The sequence below is a fragment of the Mus caroli genome, unplaced genomic scaffold (genome assembly GCF_978045245.1).
Source record: "Mus caroli unplaced genomic scaffold, Mus_caroli_1 scaffold_8, whole genome shotgun sequence".
Lineage (NCBI taxonomy): Eukaryota > Metazoa > Chordata > Mammalia > Rodentia > Muridae > Mus > Mus caroli.
The window spans coordinates 130,983,141-131,008,848 of NW_028227263.1; the positions used below are offsets into that span (position 1 = coordinate 130,983,141).

The 25,708-nt window shown below is 38.1% G+C and overlaps 1 protein-coding gene and 2 pseudogenes across 2 annotated transcripts in view; all 3 read left to right on the forward strand.

Moving 5' to 3' along the window:
* Positions 1–21,602, forward strand: part of LOC147003546 (sulfotransferase 2A2-like) — a 32,375-nt gene extending 10,773 nt beyond the window's left edge. The window contains exons 4-6 of one of the 2 annotated variants that reach the window (XM_085842199.1): positions 13,018–13,112; positions 15,563–15,740; positions 21,386–21,602. In XM_085842199.1, the coding sequence (XP_085698325.1) occupies positions 13,018–13,112; positions 15,563–15,740; positions 21,386–21,498 (386 nt within the window). In that variant the 3' untranslated portion in view covers positions 21,499–21,602. Of the gene's footprint in view, positions 1–13,017; positions 13,113–15,562; positions 15,741–18,701; positions 18,818–21,385 lie in introns of those variants that run through there. The other variant, XM_085842200.1, reaches the window with a different exon arrangement.
* LOC147003547 (histone acetyltransferase KAT6B pseudogene) lies at positions 1,485–9,586 on the forward strand (annotated as a pseudogene).
* Positions 2,426–9,586, forward strand: LOC147003548 (histone acetyltransferase KAT6B pseudogene; annotated as a pseudogene).
* Positions 21,603–25,708: the final 4,106 nt, after the last annotated feature.

Consider the following 25,708-nt stretch of genomic DNA (forward strand, 5'->3'; position numbering starts at 1 on the left):
GTAATTGTGGCTTCATAGAATGAATTGGGTAGAGTACTTTCTGTTTCGATTTTTTGGAATAGTTTAGGAGATTTGGAATTAGGTCTTCCTTGAAGGTCTGATAGAACTCTGCACTAAACCCATCTGGTCCTGGGCTTTTTCTGTTTGGGAGACTATTGATGACTGCTTCTATTTCTTTAGGGGAAATGGGACTGTTTAGGTCATTAATCTGAACCTGATTTAACTTTGGTACCTGGTATCTGTCTAGGAAATTGTCCATTTAATCTAGGTTTTACCGTTTTGTAGAGTATAGACTTTTGTTGTAGGATCTGATGAATTTTTGGATTTCCTCAGATTCTGTTGTTATATCTATCTTTTCATTTCTGATTTTGTTAATTAGGATACTGTCCCTCTGCCCTCTAGTTAGTCTAGCTAAGGGTTTATTTATCCTGTTGATTTTCTCAAAAACCAGCTCTTGGATTGGATAATTCTTAGAATAGTTCTTATTGTTTCCACTTGGTTGATTTCAGCCTTAAGTTTGTTTATTTCCTTCCACCGATTCATATTGGGTGTTTTTACTTCCCTTTGGTCTAGAGATTTTGGGTATGCAGTCGAGCTGCTAGTGTGTGCTCACTTCAGCTTCTTTTTGGAGACGCTCAGATCTATGACTTTTCCTTGTAGGACCGCTTTCATTGTGACCTATACTTTTGGGTAGGTTGTGGGTTCATTTTCATTAAACTCTAAAGAGTTTTTAATTTCTTTCTTTATTTCTTCCTTGACCAAGTTATCATCGAGTATAGTGTTGTTCAGCTTCCACATGTATGTGGGATTTCTATTATCTATGTTGTTATTGAAGATCAGCCTTAGTCCGTGGAAATCTAATAGAGCACATGGTATTCATTCTATATTTTTGTATTGCCTAGGCCTGTTTTGTGACTTATTATATGGTCAATTATGGAGAAGGTAATCTGACATGTTGAAAAGAAGATATATCCTTTTATTTTTGGATGAAATGTGTAAAGATAGCATTTAAATCCATTTGTTTCATAACTTCTATTACTTTCACTGTGTGTCCATTTATTTTCTGTTTCCAGAATCTGTCCATTGATGAGAGTGGGGTGTTGAAATACCCCAGTATTATTGTTAGAGTTATAATGTGTGCTTTGATTTTTATCAAATTTTCTTTAATGAATGTGGATGCCCTTGCATTTGGAGCATAGATGTTTATAATTTAGAGTTCATCTTTGTAAACTTTACCTTTGACGAGTAAGAAGTGTCCCTCCTTATCTTTTTGGAGAACTTTAGTTTGAAAGTCCATTTTGAGTTGAAGGTGTAGAATTCTCACCTCCTCCTGCACCAGGCTTGTCTAGATGCTTCCATGTTCCTGCCTTGATGATAATGGATTGAAACTCTGAGCCTGTGAGCCTGCCCCAATTAAATGCTTTTCTTATAGGAGTTGCCTTAGTCATGGTGTCTGTTCACAGCAGTAAAATCCTAACTAAAAAACCCCTGCTGATCCCATTCCAATATGTAGCTTCTGTTTGAGGACTAAAGAGTCAAATTGTGAAAAGAAACCAGAAGAACTTGTATCTTGTGCAGATTGTGTCAGTAGTGGATATCCATCTTGTCTGAATTTTTTCCTGAATTAACCACAAATGTGAAGGCCTTGAAGTGGCAGTGCATCGAGTGCAAGACCTGCAGAACATGTCGAGTCCAGGGAAAATATGCAGATAATATACTTTTTTTTTTTATTCCTGTGATAGAAGATTCCATATGGCGTGCTGTGACCCACCACTTTCCAGACTGACAAAAGAATTGTAACCAGTGATAAAGGATCAATAAGTGCATTCACAGGAAGGGGTCACCTGATACTGAAATTAAAATAACCATCAAAAAAGAAAGTGCAGATGTAAGTCTGATGGGAAACACAGATATCGTGACTGAAGAGTATCTGGACAATTTTAAGCAGGCCCAGGACTGTCTTGGGAGAAAATAGAATTTGAAAGTGGATTGGAAGACTGTGGTCACTACCCCTCAGTAATAGAGTTCAGAAAATATGATATCCAAACCTGGTACTCCTTGCCTTACCCACAGGAATATGCAAGATTACCAAAGTTTTACCTGTGTGAATTCTTTCTTAAATATATGAAGAGTAAAAATATTTTGCTATGACACTCAAAGAAGTGTGGATGGTTTCGTCCTACAGCAAATAAATTTTCCTGAAGGAAAGACCTTTCGGTATTTGAAGTTAGTGGGAATATATGTAATATGTACTGCCAAAACATTTACTTCACCAAGCTCTTACTAGACCACAAAACCTTGTATTATGATTTTGAGCCATTCCTTTTTAATGTCCTTACAAAAAAATGATGAAAAAGGCTGTCATGTGGTTGGATAATTCTCCAAGGAAAAGCTCTGCCAGCAGAAGTATAATTTGGCCTGCATAATGATCATGCCCCAGCACCAAAGGGAAGGATTTGGATGCTTTCTCAGTGAATTCATCTATTTGCTTTCTCAAGGAGAAGGCCAAGCAGGGTCTCACGAAAGCCACTCTCTGACCTGGGCCAGCTCTCCTATCTGACCTACTGGAAAAGTGTCATCTTGGAATACCTCTACAACCACCACAAGAGGCACATCAGCATCAAGGTCATTAGGAGAGCCACAGGTATGTGCCCACATGGCATTGCCACCACTCTGTAGCACCTCCACATGATTGATGGAGAGATGGCAGTTTTGTCATCATAAGAAGGGAAAAGTTGATATTGAGCCACATGGAAAAGCTGAAGAACTGTTCCCAAACCAACAAAATTGATCCAGAGGTTCTAAGATGGACTCCAATTTTAATTTCTATTGCTGTGGTTTCTGAGGAAGAGTGAGAAGCTGAGAAAGAGCCTGAATGACTAGTGGAACAAGCCAGCTGCTGGGAGAAGGAGGATCAAGAGATCCTGTAGTCTAGAGTTACCAGTAGGCAATCATCTGCAAAAGTACAATAAAAATAAATAAATACCTGCATTGTCCAGATAGGCAGCCAGTGGCCGGGGAGAGAGGACAGTAGTTAAAACTGTGAAAAGAGAGCAGTGAAGAAGAGGAAGAAGAAAAGGAGGAGGAAGATGACGAGGAAGAGGAAGAAGATGGGGAAGAGGAGGAGAGCATTCACTCATCTCCCCCACAGTTGACTAAGCCACAGTCAGATTCTATTGAAAGAAAGAGGACTTTTGTAGTAAAGAAGATAAAAGGTCATAAACGCAGGAGGATCAACAGCAGTGTAACCACTGAGACCATTTCCAAGAGGACAGAAGTGCTGAATGAGCCCTTTGACAACTCAGATGAGGAGAGAACAATGCTGCAGCTGGAGCCTACCTATGAAGTCCCAGTGAGGAGGGGGACAGAAAGCCAGTTCTGAGAAAAGCATTCCAACATCACGCAGGGAAGAAAAGGCAGACAGAGGAAGAGGAAGGAATCAACAATCATTTCTTCAAGAATGCTGCCCTTTGTAGAAAACATGTAGGCAATGGTGCATAATACTTGAAAGTAGGCAGTAAAGACAATCCTGAGCCTCTAAAGTGCAGACAAGTGTGGCCAAAAGGAGTGAAGCAAGGGCTCTCCAAGAGGAAGCAAAGCAAAGAGAGGATAGATGAGTTCAAGCTGAATCTGTATGGGAAGAACAGGACAAGGAAGGAGGAGGAGGAGGGGGAGGAGGAAGAGGAGGAAGAGGAGAAAAAGACCAAGGTGGTGCTGAAAGTAAACAAAACACAGAAGAGGAAATCTCCTAGGAAAAGGAAGACCCTGTGCATTTGGATGACCATGAAGAGGATGAGGATGAGGAAGAAGAGCCATCTCACAATGAGGACCATGATGCAGATGATGAAGAATATGGCCACATGGAGGCTGCCAACATGGAGAGAGGAGACCTCCCAAGAGAAACCTTCAAAGATGCACTAAAGGGCCAGGAGACTTATTTAGACCTGAGCATTCAGTTGAGCCACTTGAACCCTGGGGTCTTGATAAACTGCAGTGTTGATCTCGCAGTGTCATGTAACAGTGAGCCAAAGGAGTTTGCCGGGGACACTGGAATGGCACCTGAGTCTGACAGGGAGCACCAGGAAGAAAAGACACAGAAGCAGGACCAAAAGAACAGTGATGGTATGGATGCTGATCTCAAAGAGGGAGGCCCAGCAGCTGTGGAAATTGACTCCAAGACTGCCCAGGCTATTCAGTCTTTGACCCAAGAAAACAGGGAAAAAGATGACACCTTTCCAGATTGTGCTGAGACTCAAGAGGCCTGTAGAAGCCTGCAAAACTAAACGCACACAGACCAAAGTCCTCAAATTGCCACCATACTGGACGAGTGCCAACAGTCCAAGGTAGCCCACTTTAATCTGTCCATTCCTTTCCTGGCAAGTCAGTTCATTCTGTCAATAGCCCCAGTGTCCCTGCTAGAGAATAGCTTTATCCAAATTAGCCCTGATCAGACTGCCATCACAGTGCCACCTCTGCAGAACATGGAGACCAGTCCAATGATGGACATCCTGTCAGTGTCAGATCACTCACAGCAGGTCATTGACAGTAGGTTCAGTGACCTGGGCAGTATTGAGAGCACAAGAGAGAACAACGAGAACCCAAGCAGCTATGACTCAACCATGGGAGGCAGCATCTGTGGAAATAGCTCTTCCCAGAATAGTTGCTCCTATAGCAGTCTCACCTCTAGCAATCTGACACAGAACAGCTGTGCTGTCACCCAGCAGATTTCCAACATCAGCGGTAACTGCAGCATGATGCAGCAGACCAGCATCAGCTCCCCTCCAACCTGCTGCATCAAGATTCCCCAAGGCTGTGTGGTGGAGAGGCCTCCCAGTAGCAGTCAGCAGCTAGCTCAGTACAGCATGGCCACCAATTTCACCCCACCCATGAAGCTGGCTGACATCCCCGAGACCAGCAATACCAACATTGGCTTATATGAGTGAATGGGTCAAAGTGATTTTGGGGATGGGCACTACCCACAGCCATCTGCGACCTTCAACCCTGACAAACTGCAGCAGTTAACTAATACACTTATTAATCATTCCACTGCTGTGACCTCCTATGCAAACAGTGCCTCTTTGTCCACACCATTAAGCAACACAGAGCTTGTTCAGCTTTCACAGTCTCTACACTCTGTCCCTGAAGGAACCTCAAGCACAAGCTACCATGACCCCACCCCCTAACCTGACTCCTCCTCCCATGAATCTGCCACCATCTCTCCTGCAGCAGAACAAGGCAGCATCGAATATTGGCATCTCCCACAGCCAAATACTGCAAACTCAGATTGCCAGCAAGGGCCACGTCTCCATGAGAACTAAGTCCGAATCTCTGCCACCAGATGCTGCCACCCATCAGTCACAAATCGATGGGCGTTCCCAAACTGTAGCCATGCAGGGTCCTGCATGGACTTTAACAATGCAAAGAGGCATGAACATGAGTGTGAACTTGATGCCAGCGCCAGCCTACAATGTCAACTCCGTAAATATGAACATGAACACTCTGAATGCCATGAATGGGTATAGCATGTCCCAGCCGATGATGAACAGGATGATGAACAGTGGTTACCACAACTACCATGGCTACATGAATCAACCCCCCCAGTACCCGATGCAGTTGCAGATGTGCCCATCTGCTGGGCATATGATGGGAAGCCAGCCATATGCCCAGCAGCCGATGCAGACCCCACCCCACACTAACATGATGTACACGGCCCTGGGACCCCATGGCTACATGATCATGGGCATGTCCAAACAGTCTCCCAATGGATCCTACATGAGAAGGTAGACAGCCTGGCAGCCCACCCAGCCCACTGGGCCCCACTATTGGATTGATCTGCACAAATACCTTTGAAGAGTACGATTTCAAAACCAGCATTGGTGTGAGTACAAAAACATTTGTTGGCACCATTTATTCAAAAAAAAAAAAAAAGCTGTATGCAGCAGAATGCCTTATACAAGTCGTTTTTCTTTTTTCCTTTGTTTTTCTTTTTTCATACCTTTATTTCTGTTACTTTTATATAAAATTCTTTGCAAAAGAAGGCCTCTCTTAGGACTCTAGTTGGCAGTAGGCACACATCTTGCCTGTTTCCGTTAAACAGTGTGCATACAAGCCCCTTCCCAAATCACCTGTTTTAATACTGAACCTCCAGCTTTTCTTCTTCCTTGTCTACTCCATGGAAATGCCTTTAGCATTTCAATTACTGTATATTTTGTTTAAGGTGATCCTTCAGTATGCCACTAATTTCTTTGATGGTGACAGTGCATTTTGTAGTACTGTACAAGTGTTGTGCTAATGGTAAGCCACTTCTTTTTTTTTTTTTTTTTTTTTTTTTTTTTTAATATTTTTATTACATATTTTCCTCAATTACATTTCCAATACTATCCCAAAAGTCCCCCATAGCGCCCCCCACTTCCCTACCCACCCATTCCCATTCTTTTGGCCCTGGCATTCCCCTATATTGGGGCATATAAAGTTTGCAAGTCCAATGGGCCTCTCTTTCCATTGATGGCCGACTAGGCCATCTTTCGATACATTGTTTTTTGGTTTTTGTTTTTTTTTGTTTTTTTTTTTTTTTTTTTTTGCCTTGATTAGGGTACCCTAATTTGAGGTTTTAAAAAAGACTCTATTTTTGTTAAGTATAAAACTGTAAAGAGCGATCACAGCTATTCCCGTCTGGTTAGTGAAGGGGGTTTATTGCTAAATGTTTGGTGTAAAGTTGAGAAGACCATTTTCCATTTTGGTGGCAGGCTCCTATGGGGAGAGGCAGCTTTTTGTTTTATAAATGCACACTTCTATTTATTAAATGAAGCATGTCTCAGTGTTTATCTGTCAGGTTTTGAAGCATTTCATATATGTACAAATACCTGGCAAGATTTTTTTTAAATCATGAATTTGGTGTAAAGTTGCTATTTTATGGAAATGCCTCTTTACATTTTCATTTCATCTGTAGATTTTTCTATCTTTATAAAATATTGGAATTATTTTTTAAAGAAAATAGAAAAGTAGCTTGTGAATAGCACAAAGTAAGCTTACAAATCTCAAGTAAAAAAGCAGAAAACTTATTTGTGTCTGTTTCTATTGCTTCCTTTTGGAGCCTTTGTACCTGGACAGATGGCAGTAAGGGCTAAGCAGAACAGGTGTGCATGACCTTTTATAAAGTAGGAGCCAGCAGAACTCTTGTATTTACCTGTTTTCTTTTTATTCAGTTACTTCAAAAAAAAAAAAAAGAAGGTAAACACCCTCCCCCCAGAAAAGCTGTACATTTTAATATAAAATAAATTATGATGAGCCATTTTTAAAAAAGAGAGAAAGTCCATTTTATTTGATATTAGAGTGGCTACTCCAGCTTGGTTCTTGGGACCATTTGCTTGGAAAATTGTTTTCCAGCCTTTTACTCTGAGTTAGTTAATGTCTTCCTTTATGCCTTAGGTGGATTTTCTGTATGCAGCAAAAAGTGGGGTCCTGTTTACATAACCAGTCTGTTATTGTATGTCTTTTTATTGGGGAATTCAGTCTATTGATATTAAGAAATATTAAGAAAAAGTTGTTATTTCTTCCTGTTATGTTTATTCTTAGATTTGGAATTCTGTTCATGTGGCTATGTTTTCAGGTTTGTTGAAAGATTACTTTCTTGCTTTTTTCTCGAGCATAGTTTCCCTCATTGTGTTGAAGCTTTCCCTTTATTATCCTTTGAAGGGCTGGGTTTGTGGAAAGATATTGTGTGAATTTGGTTTTGCCATGGGATACCTTAGTTTCTCCATCTATAGTAATTGAGACTTTTCTTGGATATAGTAGCCTGAGCTGGCATTTGTGATCACTGTGGCTCTGTATGACATTTTCCCTGGATCCTCTGGCTTCTGTAATCTGTGGGGAGAAGTCAGGTGAAATTCTGATAGGTCTGCCTTCATATGTTCTTGACTTTTTCCCTTTACTGATTTTATTTGGTGGTTTGATTATTATAGGATGGGAGGAAATCCTTTTCTGGTCCAAACTATTTGGAGATCTGTAGACTTCTTGTATATTCATGGGGATCTCTTTCTTTAGGTTGGGGAAGTTTTCTTCTATAAATTTGTTGAGGGTATTTACTGGCCCTTTAGGTTGAAAATCTTTCTTCTTGTCTATACCTATTACCATTAGATTTGGTCTTCTCACTGTGTCCTGGATTTCCTGAATGCTTTGGGTTAGGATCTTTTTGCATTTTCCATTTTATTTGATTATTGTGTCAATGTGTTCTAAGGTGTCTTTGCACCTGAGAGTCTCTCTTCTATCTCTTGTATTCTGTAGGTTATGTTTGCATCAATGGCTCCTGACTTCTTTTCTAGGTTTTCTATTTTCAGAGTGGTCTCCCTTTGTGAATTCTTTATTGTTTATACTTCCATTTGTAGATCCTGGATGGTTTTGTTCAATTCTTTCACCTGATTGGATGTGTTCTTCTGTGTTTCTTTAAAAGAGTTATTTATTTCCATCTTATAGTCCTCCATCATTATCAAAAGAAGTGACATTAGATCCATATCTTGTGTGATGCTGTATCCAGGACTTGCTATGGTGGGACAGTTTGGTTCTGATGATGCCAAGTAGCCTTGGTTTCTGTTGCTTCTATTCTTACACTTGTCTCCTGTTATCCGATTATCTCAAGTGCTTGCTGCCCTCAATATGTCTGATTGGAGCCTGTCCTTCCTGTAATCCCAGTTGATTCAGAACTCCTCAGAGTCCAGCTTTCTCTATGATCCTATGATTCCAGGATCCTATGACCCTGATTTTCTGGGTGTGTCAGAGTTCTTGGCAGTCAAGCTTCCTCTGAAACCCTAGAATCCTGTTGTGACCACGCTCCTGGGTACTGGGATCCTCAAATCCTAACATTGCCGGTGTGTTAGAGAATCTGGAATCGGAATCTCCTCTGGGGACCATGGGACATTGTGTTCGAAACCAAGGTAGACCAGCACTGATCTGAAGGAACCCGAGCTGCTGGTCAGGCAGGACTCCTGTGTCCTTGCTTTTGCTGGCACAGGCCCATCATGATTGTTTTAGAACAGATGTTACACTCTACTCATCAGGGATCCTAAGATCCTGTGCATGCAAGGGCACCAACAGAGTGTAGAATCCTCTGGGGACAGTGGACTGTCTGCTGAGTTTGCACACATGGTGGCCTGAAGCAGGCACTGACCTGAAGAGGTGATATATTATTTTAAAATGTGATATACTTATATATTTGGAATTATTTGAAATTTATATTGAGAATAAGGTATGTATTTTCAGTATTGCTGTAGACAAGCATCAATATAAGATTTTTCAGTTGATTGTGGTTTTATATCAAGTAACTTTTAGAGTACTCATTTTTATTGTTATATTATTTTATAAATTTTTACAAAATATGATAAAAATCCTGAAAGATATGGCAGGTATTGAAGGGGGTTCTCTGGGAGGAATAGTGGAACCAAAGGAAAAGAAGAATGTGATGTAACTGTATGTACTCAAAATATGTTTTTAAATGTTAAAATATGTTTTAAATGTTAAATGTTAATTTCTGATAAATTGAAATTATCTTTTCTCATCATAATGCAATAAAACTTAAATTAAAAAATAAAAAGTCACATTAATAAGTTGTTATAATTTTAAGTTGACTATCAATGCCTGTCATTTTGATGATTTTGCTAAGGTACACAAGGTGTTCTCCTATTTCCTGTTTAATGATTGGTCTAGTTTGGTTTGTGTTTTTTCTGATAAAATAGTCTTTCCAGAAGCAACTTAAGAGCAGAAAGAGTTTATCTGACTTACACTTTCAGGTGAAAAACCTATCAACAGAAGAAATCAGGGGAGAATCTTGATCAAGAGCTGAAGTGAAAACAGTTTACAAATCAGCTTACTAATTTTCTCAATGTCTCACTCTCAGTTTTTTCATTCAGACCAGGTCCACATGTTTATGCTCTTTGAGCTACCATGTCATTGGTCAATAAAGACAATCACTCAAATACACATTCATAGGCAAATTTCATGGGGACAATCTCTAAACTGAGAGTCTAAGGTGACACAGGGATATATATGGTTGACTGCTGAAACTAACTCATGTGGATGGGCTTTTAAGATAAAATAGTTTTTCTCAAGTAGAACAGGCTTGGTGGCCATTAATTCATTTCATATGTTTTTCAACCTGAAAAAATGTTGAACATCCTTAATCATCAGGGAAATACAAATCAAGACAACCCTGATTCCACCTCACACCAGACAGAATGGCTAAGATCAAAAATTCATGTGACAGCAGATGCTGGCGAGGATGTGGAGAAAGAGGAACACTCCTCCATTGTTGGTGGGATTTCAAACTTGTACAACCACTCTGGAAATCATCTGGCTGTTCCTCAGAAAATTGGACATAGTACTACTGGAGGAACCAGCAATGCCACTTTTGGGCATATATCTAGAAGATGTTCCAACTGGTAATAAGGATACAAGCTCCACTATGTTCATAGCAGCCTTATTTATAATAGCCAGAAAGTGGAAAGAATCCATATGTCCCTCAACAGAGGAATGGATATAGAAATTGTGGTATATTTACAAAATGGAAAACTACTCAGCTATTAGAACAATAAACTTATGAAATTCCTGGGCAAATGGATGGATCTGGAGGATATTATCCTGAGTGAGGTAACCCAATCACAAAAGAACTCACATGATATGCACACACTGATAAGTGGATATTAGACCAGAAACGTAGAATACCCAAGATATAATTTGCAAAACACATGAAACTCAAGAAGAACTAAGACCAAAGTGTGAACACTTTGCCCCTTCAGAATTGGGAACAAAACACCCATCGAAGGACTTATAGAGACAAAGTTTGGAGCTGAGAGGAAAGGTCGGAACATCCAGAGACTGCACCATGCATCCATCCCATAATAAGCCACCAAAAGCAGACACTATAGCATAGGCTAGCAAGATTTTGCTGAAAAGACCCTGATATAGCTGTCTCTTCTGAGGCTATGCCAGTGCCTGCAAACACAGAAGTGGATGCTCACAGTCATCTATTGGATTGAACACAGGGCCCCAAATGGAGGAGCTAGAAAAAGTCCACAAAGAGCTGAAGGGGTCTGCATTCCTATAGGTGGAACAACAATAGGAACTAACCAGTACACCAGAAATTCGTGTTTCCAGCTGCATAAGTCCTATATTTGACTTGATTTATTTTTCAAAATTTTTGTGTTTTATACATATTTCTATTCTTTAAAAAATTAAAAATGAATATGTTATATCACATTCTACCAGATTTGGCAGTATGCATTCCAACACACTATACATTCCATAATATGTCCATAGCAGAACTTAATTTTTTTCAAAACAGTACAACCCACTAATGATAATTTGTGGTGCTCATATGTGCATGGATGTAGGGCCATCCATGTGGGCACTAGAAACATAAAAGTGGCCCTATATGAAAAGGGTGTGGAAGTCTTTCTCATCTAGTAGCCATCAACTGCAAATAGATCTTCAGTGAGGAGTGAGGATTCAGGACACCCTCTCCCATGCATCCTGGAATATTGATCGGCTTTATGTTATGCAGTTTTGCTATAGGCAACCATTGGTGATATGAGCACATTTGCATAACAGATAATTCATGTTCAAAGGACAATATTTACAGAGGAATATTTCAAATCACTCCACCACATTCTCTAGCTTTTACTTTCTACTTCCTGTCCCATGGTATTTCCTGAGTCTTCGGTACATCAATGACTGAGCACTCACAATTAGGCTGCACATTTTGATCACTTCTGAGTCTACATTATCCAGAGCCAGTTGCAAAATTAATCTCTAAAAAGATATAGAACAGCACAATTCCACAGGTATAAATACAAATATTTAGACGGTAGTTTGACAATATGACCATTTAGTTAAATGACAGTAGGAACCCTAGTTTGGAACTATGACATCATCAACCATGGGTTCATGACCAGGATTATAGTACCAGGCATGAATTCCATCTCAAGGATCAAGGCTCAAATCCAATCAGACATCATTTATGTAACCCCATAACAATTGTGTCATTATTGCACTACAAGACACTTTCGGCCTAGTACATCTATATTGTAGCATGTGAGTTCAGCTCAGGATAAGAGCATTATGTGGAAAATCAGGGGCTGAAAATTGAAAACTGAGAAATGGAAATGATACCCCTATATACTCCCAAAGGGAACTGTAGACATAGGTATGCTGAGTTGAGGGAATCTGTTAAAATTCCTCTGTCTCTTGTCTTCCCCACTTGGCAGTGCCTTATATAGTTCTCATAATCAACAGATCTGCATCCAAACATATGCTAAGATAATTCTAAAACCTCACATTCTCTCTCTCTCTGTCTCTCTCTCTCTCTCTCTCTCTCTCTCTCTCTTTCTCTCTCTCTCTCTCTCTCTCTCTCTCTCTCTCTCTCTCTCTCTCTCTCCCTACCCCTTACACACACACACACACACACACACACACACACACACACACACACACACACACCATAAAGGTGCCTTATCCCCTTACCTAACTTTGTTGATGTGATTATTAATGATGTCATATAGCTTTGTTTTATACATCTATTAGATTTCTGCCAGTAGGTTGCTGTATAAATTGGAATGTTTCTCTCCAACACCACATAAAATACTGTTCTCCCATCTCTGTTATCAAATCTTTCTGTTGTCTTCATATACCTCACTAGGAGGCAGGTACTTACAGAAATCACCTCTGGATTTCTGTATTGGTGTGATAGGTTTCCCCCAGCACACACCTCTGACCTTGTACCTTGGCAGTAGAATATCTCCTCATGGCATCAATGGTAAATCTTAGTGGTAATGAGTTTGATAATGAACTTGATTTTATCAGTTCTCTATTTGTGTATCAACCTCAAATATCATGTTTAATGCTATAAATACAGACTAGTTAGATTTTTCTTAGTGAAGCTTTCTGCTGCTGCTTTCAGAAAATGAAGAAAGTCAAGCAGACCCTTTGTTAGTGCTTTGTAACTGACACTCCACTTCTCCCTGCACACAGTCATATATGGATCATGGTTTGAGCATGTCCGTGACTGGCTATCCATGAGAGAATGGGACAACTTCTTGGTACTATACTATGAAGACTTGAAAAAGGTGAGCTTACACTTATCACTCAGTTAAGAACGAGAACACATTACAACAACAATAACAACAAAAACAAAAGATGAATATTGATCATAGGATCTAGAAAAGCAAGAGAAAGCCAAAAATCTGCTCTCAGCCTACCTGCTTCCCTGAAGGAATGGAGAAAAATAATTATTAATAAAAAGTAAAAATGCAACCAGACAAAAACTGAAAGATGAAATTATTCAAAAACAAATTTGACCTCATAGAGTTTTCTCTCAGGAAATAGGAGGGAGGAACCTGGGAGGGAAAGTATATGGGGGAACTGGGAGGGAGAGGTGAACCTGATCTAGTATTGTGTGAAGGAAAAGGACTGAAACTCTGATGGCCAGCAGTAAGAATGGAAACAGGCATCCTCTAAAATTAGGATGTTTAGGGGACCCTCCAGAATTTACCAGAGACCTGGTAAGTTAAAGACTCTCAGGACTCAAAGAGAGACACCTTAGATGAATTTCCATGCATTAGGGAGAATGATGTTATAGACCCTACCTGCACTTCCATCAGGAAGACAGGGCATCAAATGAGGGAGAGTGGGCCCATCCCACAGTCATAACTCTGACCCATAATTGTTCCTGTCTGAAAGAATGACAGGGTTGGAAATGGAGAGGAACCTGAGGAAAAGAAGGTCCAGCAAAAGACCCAAAGTGGTGTCCAGCTCAAGGGGAGGTCACAAGGCCTGACACTATTCCTGAGGCTCTGGATAGTTTGCAAAAAGGGACCTATCATAAATGGCCTCTGAAAACACCAGCAAGCAGCTGAAAGAATCAGAGGCAGATGTTTGTACCCTGCCAATGGACAAAAGCAGCTGATCCTTGTTTTTGAATTAGAGTAGGCTGAAGGTAGCTGAGGAGAAGGGTGATCCTTTAAGATGACCAAGAATATCAATTTATCTGGATCCCTGAGAACTTTCAAAAGGTGGACCACCAAACAGACAGCATACACCAGCTAATATGAGGCCTCCAACACATATACAGTAGAGAACTTTTGGTCAGTGTTCATTCAGAAATGATGCACCTAACCCTTGGAGACTGGAGGACACAGGGAGATTAGAAGTCAGCTGGTTTGGGGAGGACATCCCCATAGAGACAGGATTGTGGGGAGAAGATATGTGCTGTTGTTGAACAGTCATAGGGTGGATCGGCTTTGGGGAAATAACATATAGACTGTACAAAATAAATTAATTTTACAATTTAAAAAGTTTCATCATACTCTTTTTCCCATATGTAGAATCTTTTACTTAATCATCATTAAGTTCACTTTTCCCAAGAAAGGATCACTACCCAGCTGTCTGCTACACACTACTACACAGTCTAATAAGTCTTCTATCTGACCATTAATACATTCTTTTCAGTTATTGTCATGATTGTTTACATACATATGAAATATTAAGCAGAATTCTAATAAATATGCAAAAAATGTTTTAAACCAAGAAAACCTCATGTCCCCATGGGGAAGGCTAGGATTAAAAGCACAATTTTTGACGTTCTAAGATTTTTCCTTGTAATGACTATATCAGAAGATTAAATTAATTGTGGTAGTACACAGATATCATTACAACAGTTAGAGATCTGAGACAGAAAATTTGGGAATGTGATGCCCATATAAGCTGCAACCTGAGATACTTTCTCAAAACAAAATCTCTTGGAAGTACCCTCAAAAAACAAATATTGAGAACATTTCTATGAAACTGTCCTAAAATCTGTATTGTTTTCAGATACCTAAGCAAACACTATTATCTGGAACTAACAGTAATCTCTGCTGAGGATTTTGTGCACATGTGTTCATTTGCCTTGATCATTGTCTAGCAGCATTTCTATAAGTTTCTTTAAACCTGCCAGGGCAGGATAGGTATGCTTGTACATACTTTCAGTGCCAGCACTTGGAAGGAAAAAGCCAGATAGATGGATTTCTGATCTCTGTGAGCATGACATATACTAATCTCCACAGCAACTTCCAACACACAAGAAAAAATTCCATAGTGAGGCCCTGTCTTAAGAAAAAAAACTCAGTATACTGAGAGACTGTGTCAGCACACATCTGTGACCTTAGTACTATGGAGATTGACCCAGGAAGGTCTGAAATTTAAGGTCATGATCCTCTAAAAAGCAAGTTTAAATTTAACCTTGGTTCTATGAGAGCCTCTCTCTTACATTTCATCTTCCCTAAAAAGAATACCCAGTCTCTGTCTTTTAGAGAGCAGAGATGAGCCACATTGAGAGCCCACTCAATATATAAATGTTGAGTCTGAGTCCTTCCTCCCGTTGTTCCATTTCCTTTATTGTCTAATTCCTATTCATGCTCTCTCATTTGATGATGACCTTTTCACAACATTTTGATCATCCCCATCTACAGATCACATGTTTGAATCTTTTCTCTCAGTGCTCTCTGTTGATTGCCCTCATTTCACTTTCTTCTTTTAGGATACAAAGGAAACCATAAAGAAGATCTGTGACTTCCTAGGGAAAAATTTAGGGCCAGATGAGCTGGATCTTGTCCTCAAATACAGCTCCTTCCAAGCCATGAAAGGAAACAACATGTCCAATTATAGTCTCGTTAAGGACGATTGGGTTCCCAATGGCTTCAAGCTCATGAGAAAAGGTAAAGACATCATCTAGCTTCAGAATATGTCAGAACAAGTGAAGGGCTTGTTGTGCCAATGAAGCTCTAAGTAGTTTTTGGGAATGTACTGAAAGTCACTGCTCATCACCGATAGCTTCTCACAGACATTACAGGGAAGGTTTTTGTGGAGAAGATGTGGGTTTAAGACACTCTGCAAAGTTGATTTATTCTGGTAGATGAACTTGGGATTGGAGATGGTCATGTCTAAAAACTTCAATGAAGAAAATGGGAAAGTAGTCAGTATTCTATGAGGCATTGTAAAGTTTCCTGTATCACATTCCTCATTTCTAAAATATAAAAAGTGTAATGCAGTAGACCAAAGATATATCTAAGATGATAAGCATAGAACTGCAAAAATTACATTAACTGCTGGAAAAGATGTTGAACAGGTCAAGATTGCTGCCAACTGTAAGCCAAGATTATACTCCTATAGGAGTAAAAAAAAAAATCTCTAATGTTAAAATCTGATGTTATTTGCCAACCTATGTTTAGATTGCTTTAGGGTCATGACCCCTCTCTTCTTTGGAATTATCTTTCCTGAACGGGGAATTTCAATGCTCTCTATTTATTTGCCAACTCCTCTCTATGATGGGAGCAGATTGTTTCTGTGTGTGGTGTCATAGCTGTACAGTTCTGGAGTGACTTTGCCAGAATGAATCAGACCTTGAACCTCACCCAGACCTAATTAGATAATGATAGGTGAGATGGAACTTAGAGTAGAAGAAAGAAGGTGTCAGTCATCAGATATTTAACACTGAATAAAAACATGGGTATAAATGAATGAAGTATAAATTATGAGTTTAATTTTCTTTATCCATAATTTAAATGTTTCAGCCTTTAACTTCAATCGACAGTTTTGGAGTCCGAAATTTGGATACTAACAATATATGTTAGTATCTTTTCTTTATACATAATTGAAATATTTCAGCATTTGCCTTCCGTTGACAGCTTTGGAGTGTGAAATATGGAAATGAACAATATAAGGATATAAGGAGTTTTCAAAGAAAACATGAAGTCAAAGTAGATACCAGATTGTATTTAGTCCAGGACTAGTACTATCCAAATAATGGGAAATTTTGACTGAGATGTAAACATAAAGATATGTCACCACTAACTAAAAGATAATGGAAATCTATACACTAAAGTCCAAGGCATGTGGAAAAATAAACTTTCTTTCCAGCTGCCATCACACTACTGTACTCCTGACTCTGTGGAGACATACTGCACTAGAAAAATGGTCTCACCTGAGCAAAGTGGTCTGTTTCTGGATTTTCTATAATGAATGAGAATTTGGCAGTGTTAAAACATTGTAAGAAAATAAGTCTGTTATTACATACCTAAAGGAATGAAGTAGCTCTGTTAAGAGCAAAGGGATAAGGAAACTGACAAGCAAAAGCATTAGCAGAGACAAATCAGAGCAGATGGAATAGAATTTAAGACAAAATTCCATGAAGACAACTGTTGTTTCTGCTTTGCCAGGAAGATTCTTTTAGGATGAGACCATACTTGGTTTTATTCTCTTCCAAATACAAATACTATTTGCCATGCAGCACAGATGATAGCAGAAATACATACATACATACAGTAATTATAATATAGTTCTGCCAAAATACTTGATAAGACTTCATTAGTCTTTAGAAATTTAATTATCCTAGTGATTATATGTAGCATATGTTTTTTGTTGTTGTTTTTTGTTGTTGTTGTTGTTGTTGTTGTTTGTTTTTTTGTTTTTTTTTTTGTTTTTTGCATTTGAAGACAGATTTTATTTGGGGGGATTATTTTTCTTATACTAGTGTGACACCAATATCCTTTAAGCCAGGTAATTCTGGAAACCAGGTCACTGATGAGGGACACAAAATACATTACCCACTTGCTTCACTAATTCATTATAGAGAATGATGAAATGGATATGTCTGGAAATAACTTTGAAAGAAAAATGTATGTAAAGATTATATTTGTCTTCTCAATTTCTCTATCAGATTGGTGCCAGTTTTGAATCATCAAAATATGTGCAAATCTAAGATAATGCTAAAACACACTCCATTATTTACCATTAGGCAACTTAATTCCCTATATCATAAAGCATTAAAAAGCTGTAGTAAGTGTTAGACTTGCCTGAGCCATGAGGAATTCACTAGACCTATTTTCCAAAAATCCTTTAATTGTTCTTATCTTAAGACACAAGAAATTACCTTTTATTGCCTCTGCAGAGCTGCTTTGTAAGCTTTATCCCAGAGACTCAATCATTCAAGTTGTTGAGGTGCATCTGGTTTTAATCTCCAAGCAATGATTTTCCATGTACAATTGTAGTCATTGTAATTCGATATTTAGGCTCTGCAGGAAATGCATACTAGAGAGATATTTAGCTACTCTTTGGGTGACAAGACTTTATAAGGACAATGCCACAATCTAGATATGTATAGGAAACATATTCTGGCAAACCTCAAAATTCCCAGCACTCATTACTTCACAGTGTATTATTTAATGGACACAGTAGTTGGGCCATTGATCATTTTTACTGGTATCTTCAGAAGACCTGAATCAGAGTCAAAAGAGAAGATGACCCAAGGACAGAAGAAGAAGCCTCCCATCATAAGGTCATAAAGAAAATCCTACAAAGGTTTGGACAGTACTCTGATGTGAGATCTGCAGCCTCCAGAACTATGAGGAAGTTCTTTTTCAACAAGAGTTAAGCCACCACATGTTAGGGTTATCCTGACATCTGACACACAAAAGTTTGCGGAGATTTTTAGAAACAAGGAAAGAAAATAAAAGTGCATCAATAAGGTGCACAGAATTTGCAAATAGGTGAACTTACAACTCCATGTGTGTACCTCCAAAGATGTGGTTTCTCAGATGGACTGATTTATTCCATTGGGAATCCATATTGAATTTGTTTGAGATGTTTGAGTCTAACATCTATCTGGTTTGGCCTATCAGGATCCAGGCATGCTGTCAAAAACCATAAGATATCATGTTCTAATAAAGAAAAGAATGAACCTGAGAGCACAATGGATATTAATAGGTACCCATCTCATTAGATGACACTTTTATATTCATATCAATTATAGTATATTATTTTAATATGCTGTATCAAGGATTTACATTTTTATGAATTCTTTATATTTTCCTTAATATAGCCCTCTGGGGAATTAAAATTAACTTATGTGATGATACAGAAAGAAAGTAATGTGATAAAGAAAAGAATGGCTTCTATTGTCATTCTTTTTGGATTCAAATACACATCCATCACTGTCATACTGGTAACATCTCAAAGACTAATTTTTCATTATCAGCAAAATAGGAGCACTGCCTATACCTTTCTCAGGTATGCACGAATTTATTTAACAATCCCACACTGAGTATATCCTATATGTCAGTCACTCTGTACAATGAACCATTTAGTAATTTCAGAAACATTTTCTTTCCAAATATATTTCATGCATATTCTGTGTGTATATTCAAAGCATAAATACATGGTCTAAATAACAGTGTCACAGCTAGGAAACAAAGCAAGGATGGGACCTGCTGGGTTGTAAATGGAGGAAAGATGGGAAGAGAAGGTTACAGTGTCATTAATAAAAAGACAAAGAGCAAGATGTAATTATATGAAAATTATTAGTCCTCTAGGATGACAGAAGACACAACACAAAATGAACAGTTGATTAATCTCTAAGGTTATAACTAAAGACATTCTGGAATGGAGTGGTGAAAAACAATATATGGTCAGAAGACACAGTGCTACATTGGACATGTGCTAAAATTATGCAGATCTTCATGCATCACAAAACACCATGGATGAGTGAACAGAGTCCTTCAATGCCCTCAGCTGTGAGGGGCTGGGTTCACTGTATCTAGTGAGAAAATCAAGACAGCTGAAATGCTGCTCATAACTGTGTGTATCTGCAGCACTCATGTGACCACACACACACACATAAGTAGAAACTATTTTAAGATATTAGTTAAAAGTTGCTTTAAAATTATTGACTTCTATAAGTAAATACTAAGATGTAGACAGAACAGTTGAAGTCTATTTGGATCATTGAGATGATAAACACTTCTGAGTTGGATAGCATGATAGGAACAGGTTTGATGGGAAGCAGGAATACTCTGTGTATATATAAAAAGATCAAGCCATTGTTGCTGCTATTAGATTGTCTAGCATATAGGTTGGGAGAGGAAAAGGTAGGACATAATTTAGACAGAGGGAGAAGTTTGTATATATGATTTCAGGACTTAAGAAATTTTTGGCAAGGCATGGTGGCACATGCCTTTAATCCCCTCACTTGGGAGGCAGCCTGGTCTACAAAGTGAGTTCCAGGACAGCCAGAGCTATACAGAGAAACCCTGTTTAAGAGAAAAGAGAGAGAGAGAGAGAGAGAGAGAGAGAGAGAGAGAGAGAGAGAGAGAGAGAGAGAGAGAGAGGAAGAGAAGAGAAGAGAAGAGAAGAGAAGAGAAGAGAAGAGAAGAGAAGAGAAGAGAAGAGAAGAGAAGAGAAGAGAAGAGAAGAGAAGAGAAGGGAAGAGAGAAGGAAGGAAGGAAGGAAGGAAGGAAGGAAGGAAGGAAGGAAGGAAGGAAGGAAGGAAGGAAGGAAGGAAGGAAGGAAGAAAGGAAGAAAGAAAGAAAGAAAGAAAGAAAGAAAGAAAGAAAGAAAGAAAGAAAGAAAGAAAGAAAGAAAGAAAGAAAGAAAGAAGTTAATTTTCTACAGAAAATATTAGTTTGATTTATTAATGCCACAGACCAGGCTCAGTCAGCCCCTTTCAACCTGTGGGAATCAAGGTTCCAACAGGTGAGCATAGACAGACACAGAGAGGAGAGAGTGTGCTGAATCTGAAGGTATTGTCACAAATCAAACACTAGTCTTATATAATACAGAAAAGAAAGGAGTAGTGTGTCACAGCAGGCAAAGTACATTGAAGTATCTGACACAAAACAGAGAAATGACTTCAAAAGACTTACAGGAACTAGGTAATATTTACAGTAAAGATAAAACAGCCCTGCCTAGAGTCAGCTAATGTCAGGTAAGGACTTCACAACCTAGTCACAATTTCTTCTACTCCTTTGAGCCTTTAGAAAGCTAGCATGAGGGGGTTCTGCTCTAGCAGACCTTCTCATGAGTAATATAATACCACAACCCTTCTATATCCTAGGCCTTGATAAATTCTTGCATATGAGTGTAACTTGGCTGTTTTTAAAGTGTCTGTAGGGAATCTCCATTTGTCAGAAGAATTCACCAACTTGCTTCTAATATGCAATGTAGACTGCTATACCTGGTTGTAATGAAGAGTCTAAGTATACTTTGCTAAGCTTGCCCTGAGACTTCTAACTCTTATCCAGTAAATAACTTAAGAAAGCATGCAAGACCCTCCACAATATTGCAGAGAGAAATCTGGGGCATTCTAGCTATGGGAATGCCAAGGTTCCAGGAGGCTCTTTCCTTGAAACTGTGCCTCAGGACTGCTTCCAAATTTCTAAACCTGTAATGTGAGTCACTACTAGAGTGGATGTAGGATATTAACTGTGTGATCATTATCAAACGGAAGGTAAAAACATATGATGGGAAGAACTAGTTTAGTGTTATGACCATTATAAATCCACCTATGTATCTTCTTCACATTTTACAGGCACAACTGGGGACTGGAAGAATCACTTCACAGTAGCCCAAGCTGAAGCCTTCGATAAAGTGTTCCAGGAGAAAATGGCTGGATTCCCCCCAGGGATGTTTCCATGGGAATAAGTTTTCAAAACTTTTAAATAATATATGAACACTGATGTTTATGTTCCTCTTGTTCTGTATCCTGAATACCTGGATGTAGTCATAGAATAAATCCTGTTGTGGAATTGTGAGAGTGAATTTTTAAAAACTTGTGTTACTGATACTAGTAGTAGCAACAGTGGTGCTGCTGGTGGTGTGTATACCTTTATGTTTGTAGTGCCTTCAGTGGCCAGAAGAATACATTGGTTCCAAGGGACCTGCAGTTGAATGTAGCTGTAAACTTCCTGCTTTGAGTTGTAGGAACTGATCTTAGGTCCTCTACCTAAGCAATACAATACTTCTAAAATCTGTCCATCTTTGAGAGTCATCTCTTAAGCCAAGAATCATGGAATTTTGAGTCATCATATATTTGCTACTTTTATTATTGTTTTGTTGTGTATTATCAGCAAATTCCAATGCACTTTATAGAATTCCAGCTTTAAAACATTTTATTTTCATTTAAATAAGTCATTTATTTGTAGTTTTATTGACTGAGATTGGACATGAAAAGTTTATAAGTGTGACGCTATGGAAATTATACAAGTTTTACTCAGTATTTGTGTATTAATCAAACTTTTCATGAATATCAGCTCCATTGTTTGCAAAGAAACATATATATATATATATACACATGTATATATATATATATATATATGTATGTATATATATATATATATATATACACACATGTATATATATACATATATACATATGTATATATGTGTGTGTTTATATATATGTGTGCATATATATAAACATATATATATATATATTCTTAATGTTTTCATTTGTTTATTTATTCTCTTTACATCCTGCTTGCAACCAACTCCCTACTCTCCTCTGAGCCACACATTTAAAACTTCCTCCCTCCATCCCCTCTCCTCTTCTCCTCAAGAAAGGGGGTTCCCTTGCATTCACCCACTCAGGGAAAAACCCACCCTGGTGCATCAAATCTCATAGAATTAAGTACATCCTCTCCCACTGAGGCCAGACAGGGCAGTCCAACTGTGGGAAAGGGATACAAAAGGAGGCAACAGAGTCATAGCCAGAGACAGCCGCTGCTTCAATTAGTCTTCATGAGACACACATAAAGATTAAGATTCATATTTATTACATATGTACAGGCAGCCTAGGTCCAATCAGTGCATACTCTTTTGTTGGTGGTTCAGTCTCTGGGAGCCCCCTAAGACCCAGGTTAATTGGCTCTGCAGGTTTTCTTCTGATGATCTTGACCCTTCCAGCTCCTTCAATCTTACCCACAATTCTTTCATAAGATTCCCTGAGCTCTGTAGTAGAGGTTGAGAACACAGATGGTGACACATCCCAGAAGTTCTTTTCTTGTACAGGAGTTTTTAGCTTTCTCATTTTTGTTTTGTTTTGTTTTGTTTTGTTTTGTTTTGTTTTGTTTTGTTTTGTTTTGTTTTGTTTTGTTTTTAACCACATAAAATGAAGAATTATTCTTTCAAGGTGGGTAAAGAATTCTTTAGGAATTTTTATAGAAGTCACACTGAATCTATAGATTGTTTTTTGGTAGAATGGCTCTTTTAACTATGTTAATCCTACTTGTACATGAGCATAGAATATGATGCCATCTTCTATTTCGGCTTCAATTTCTTTACAGACACCTGAAATTCTTGTCATACAATTCTTTTACATGCTTGGTTAGAGTCACCCAAATGTATTTTATATTATTTATGGCTATTCTGAAGGGTTTGTTTCCTTATTTTCCTTTTTTCTTTTTCTTTTTCTTTTTCTCTTCTTTTCTTTTCTTTCTTTTTTCTTTTGTTTGTTTGTTTTTTTGATACAGGGTTTCTCTGTATAGGTCTGGCTGTCCTGGAACTTACTTTGTAGACCAGGCTGGCCTGGAACTCAGAAATCCACCTCCTTCTGCCTCTGGAGTCCTGGGATTAAAGGTGTGCACCACCATGCCCGGCCTTTAGCCCTTTCATCTTTTGTGTAAGTGAAGGTTAATAATTTGGCTGAAGAAGTTTATCACCTGTAAGAGTTCTTTGATAGAATTTTAGTGGTCACTTATGTATACTACCACATTATCTGCACATAGTGATATTTTGACTTCCTCCTTTCTAATTTGTATCTCCTTGATCTTCTTTTGTTGTCTTATTGTTCTATCTAGAACTTCAAGTACTACATTTCAAAGCTATGGTGAGAGTGGACAGCCTTATCTTGTATCTAATTTTAGTGAAATTACATTGGATTTCTCTCCATTTAATTTGATATTTGCTATTAGCCTGATGTATATTACCTTCATTATGTTTAAGTATGTACCATGCATCCCTGATAACTCCAAGACTTTTAAAATAAAGAAGGAATGTTAGATTTTGTCAAAGGCTTTTCTCATAATCTGATGAGGTAATCACATGTTTTTTTTTCCATACTGTTTGTTTATATGATCAAGAATATTGGTAGATTTTTGTATGTGAACATCTCTGCAGTCCTGGGATGAAGCCTATTTGATCATCATGGATTATGGCTTTAATGTGGTCTTAGATTGGTTTTGCAAGTATTTTGTTGAGTATTTTTGGATCAATGTTTACAAGGCAAATTTATCTGTATTTCTAATTTTTGGTTGAGTCTTTGTGTTGTTTAGAAATCAGGGTGGCTGTTGTCTCATAAAATGAATTTGGCAATGTTCCTTCTGTTTCTATTTTGTAGAATAATTTGAAAAGATATCAGCATTAGCTCTTCTTTGAAAGTCTAGTAGAATTCTGTGCTAAAACCATCTCTCCCGAGGCTTGTTTGTTTGTTTGTTTGTTTGTTTACCTTGGCATGAAAGAGCTTTATGTCTGCTTCTGTTTCTTTGCGGGTTATAATTTTATTTAAATTGTTTACCTGATCTTGACTTAAGTTTGTTAAGTGAAATCTATCAGGAAAATCATTGATTTCACTTCTATATTCCAATTTTTAAAAGTACAGGCTTTTAAAGTAATACATAACCGTTCGTGTTGTGGACCGCGGGCGGGCCACAACATCTTTGTATTTCCCTGGTGTCTATTGTTATATCCCCATTTTCATTTACAATTTTGTTAATTTGGAAGTTCTTTCTGTCTTTAGTTAACTGAAATCTTGTCTATTTTATTTATTTTCTCAAAAAAAAAAAGAGTTATTTGCTGCATTGTACGTTTGTATTGTACTCTTTGCTTCTAATTTATTGATCTCAGACTTGAGGTTGATTATTTCCTCTGATCTACTCCTCTTGTGTATGTTTGCTTCTTTATGTTCCAGAGCTTTCAGGTATATTATTAAATAGCTAGCATGAGAACTCATCAATTTCTTTATGAAGGCATTTAGTACTATGAATTTTCCTCCTAGCACTGCTTTCATTGTGTATCATAATTTTGGTATGTTGTGTTTTCATTTTCATTGAATTCTAGAAAGTCTTTAATTTCTTCTGTATTTCATCCTGACCCAGTAGTCATTCAGTAGAGAGTTGTTCAGTCTCCTTCAGTTTGTAGGCTTTCTGCTCTTTCTGTTGTTCTTGTTGAAGCCCAACCTTAATCTGTGGGGATCTGATAAGATACAGGAGGTTATTTCCATTTTTTGTATCTGTTGAAATTTGCTTTGGAACTGAGTACATGGTAAATTTTTAAGAAAGTTCTGTGACAGGATGAGAAGACAATATATGCTTTCATATTTGGGTAAAATATTCCATAGGTATCTGTTAGGTCCATTTGAGTTCTAACATCTGTTTGTTTCATTATTTCTCTGTTTAGTTTCTGTCTAGATAACATATCCATTGGTAGGAGTGAGATGATAGTTTTGCACTATCAATATGTGAAGTTTGATGTGTGATTTAAGTGTTAGTAATGATGCTTTTATAAATGTGGTGCCCTTGCATTTGGGGAATGGATGTTCAGTATTGAGATATCATCGTGAAGGATTTTTTTCTTGGATGAGTATGAAAAGTACTTCCCAATCTCTTGATTCATTTTTGTTGGAAGTCTGTTTTATTAGATATTAGAATGGTTGCTCCAGCTTGGTTCTTGGGTACATTTGCTTAAAAAAATCTTGTCCCAGCCATTTACTCTGAGATAATGTCTATCTTTGTGGCTGAAGTGTATTTCTTGTGTGTAGCAGAATGATGGATCCTGTTTTCACATATATTCTGTTAGCCTGTGACTTTGTATTGAGGAGTTGAGTACATTGATGTTGAGAGATATTAATTACCAATGGT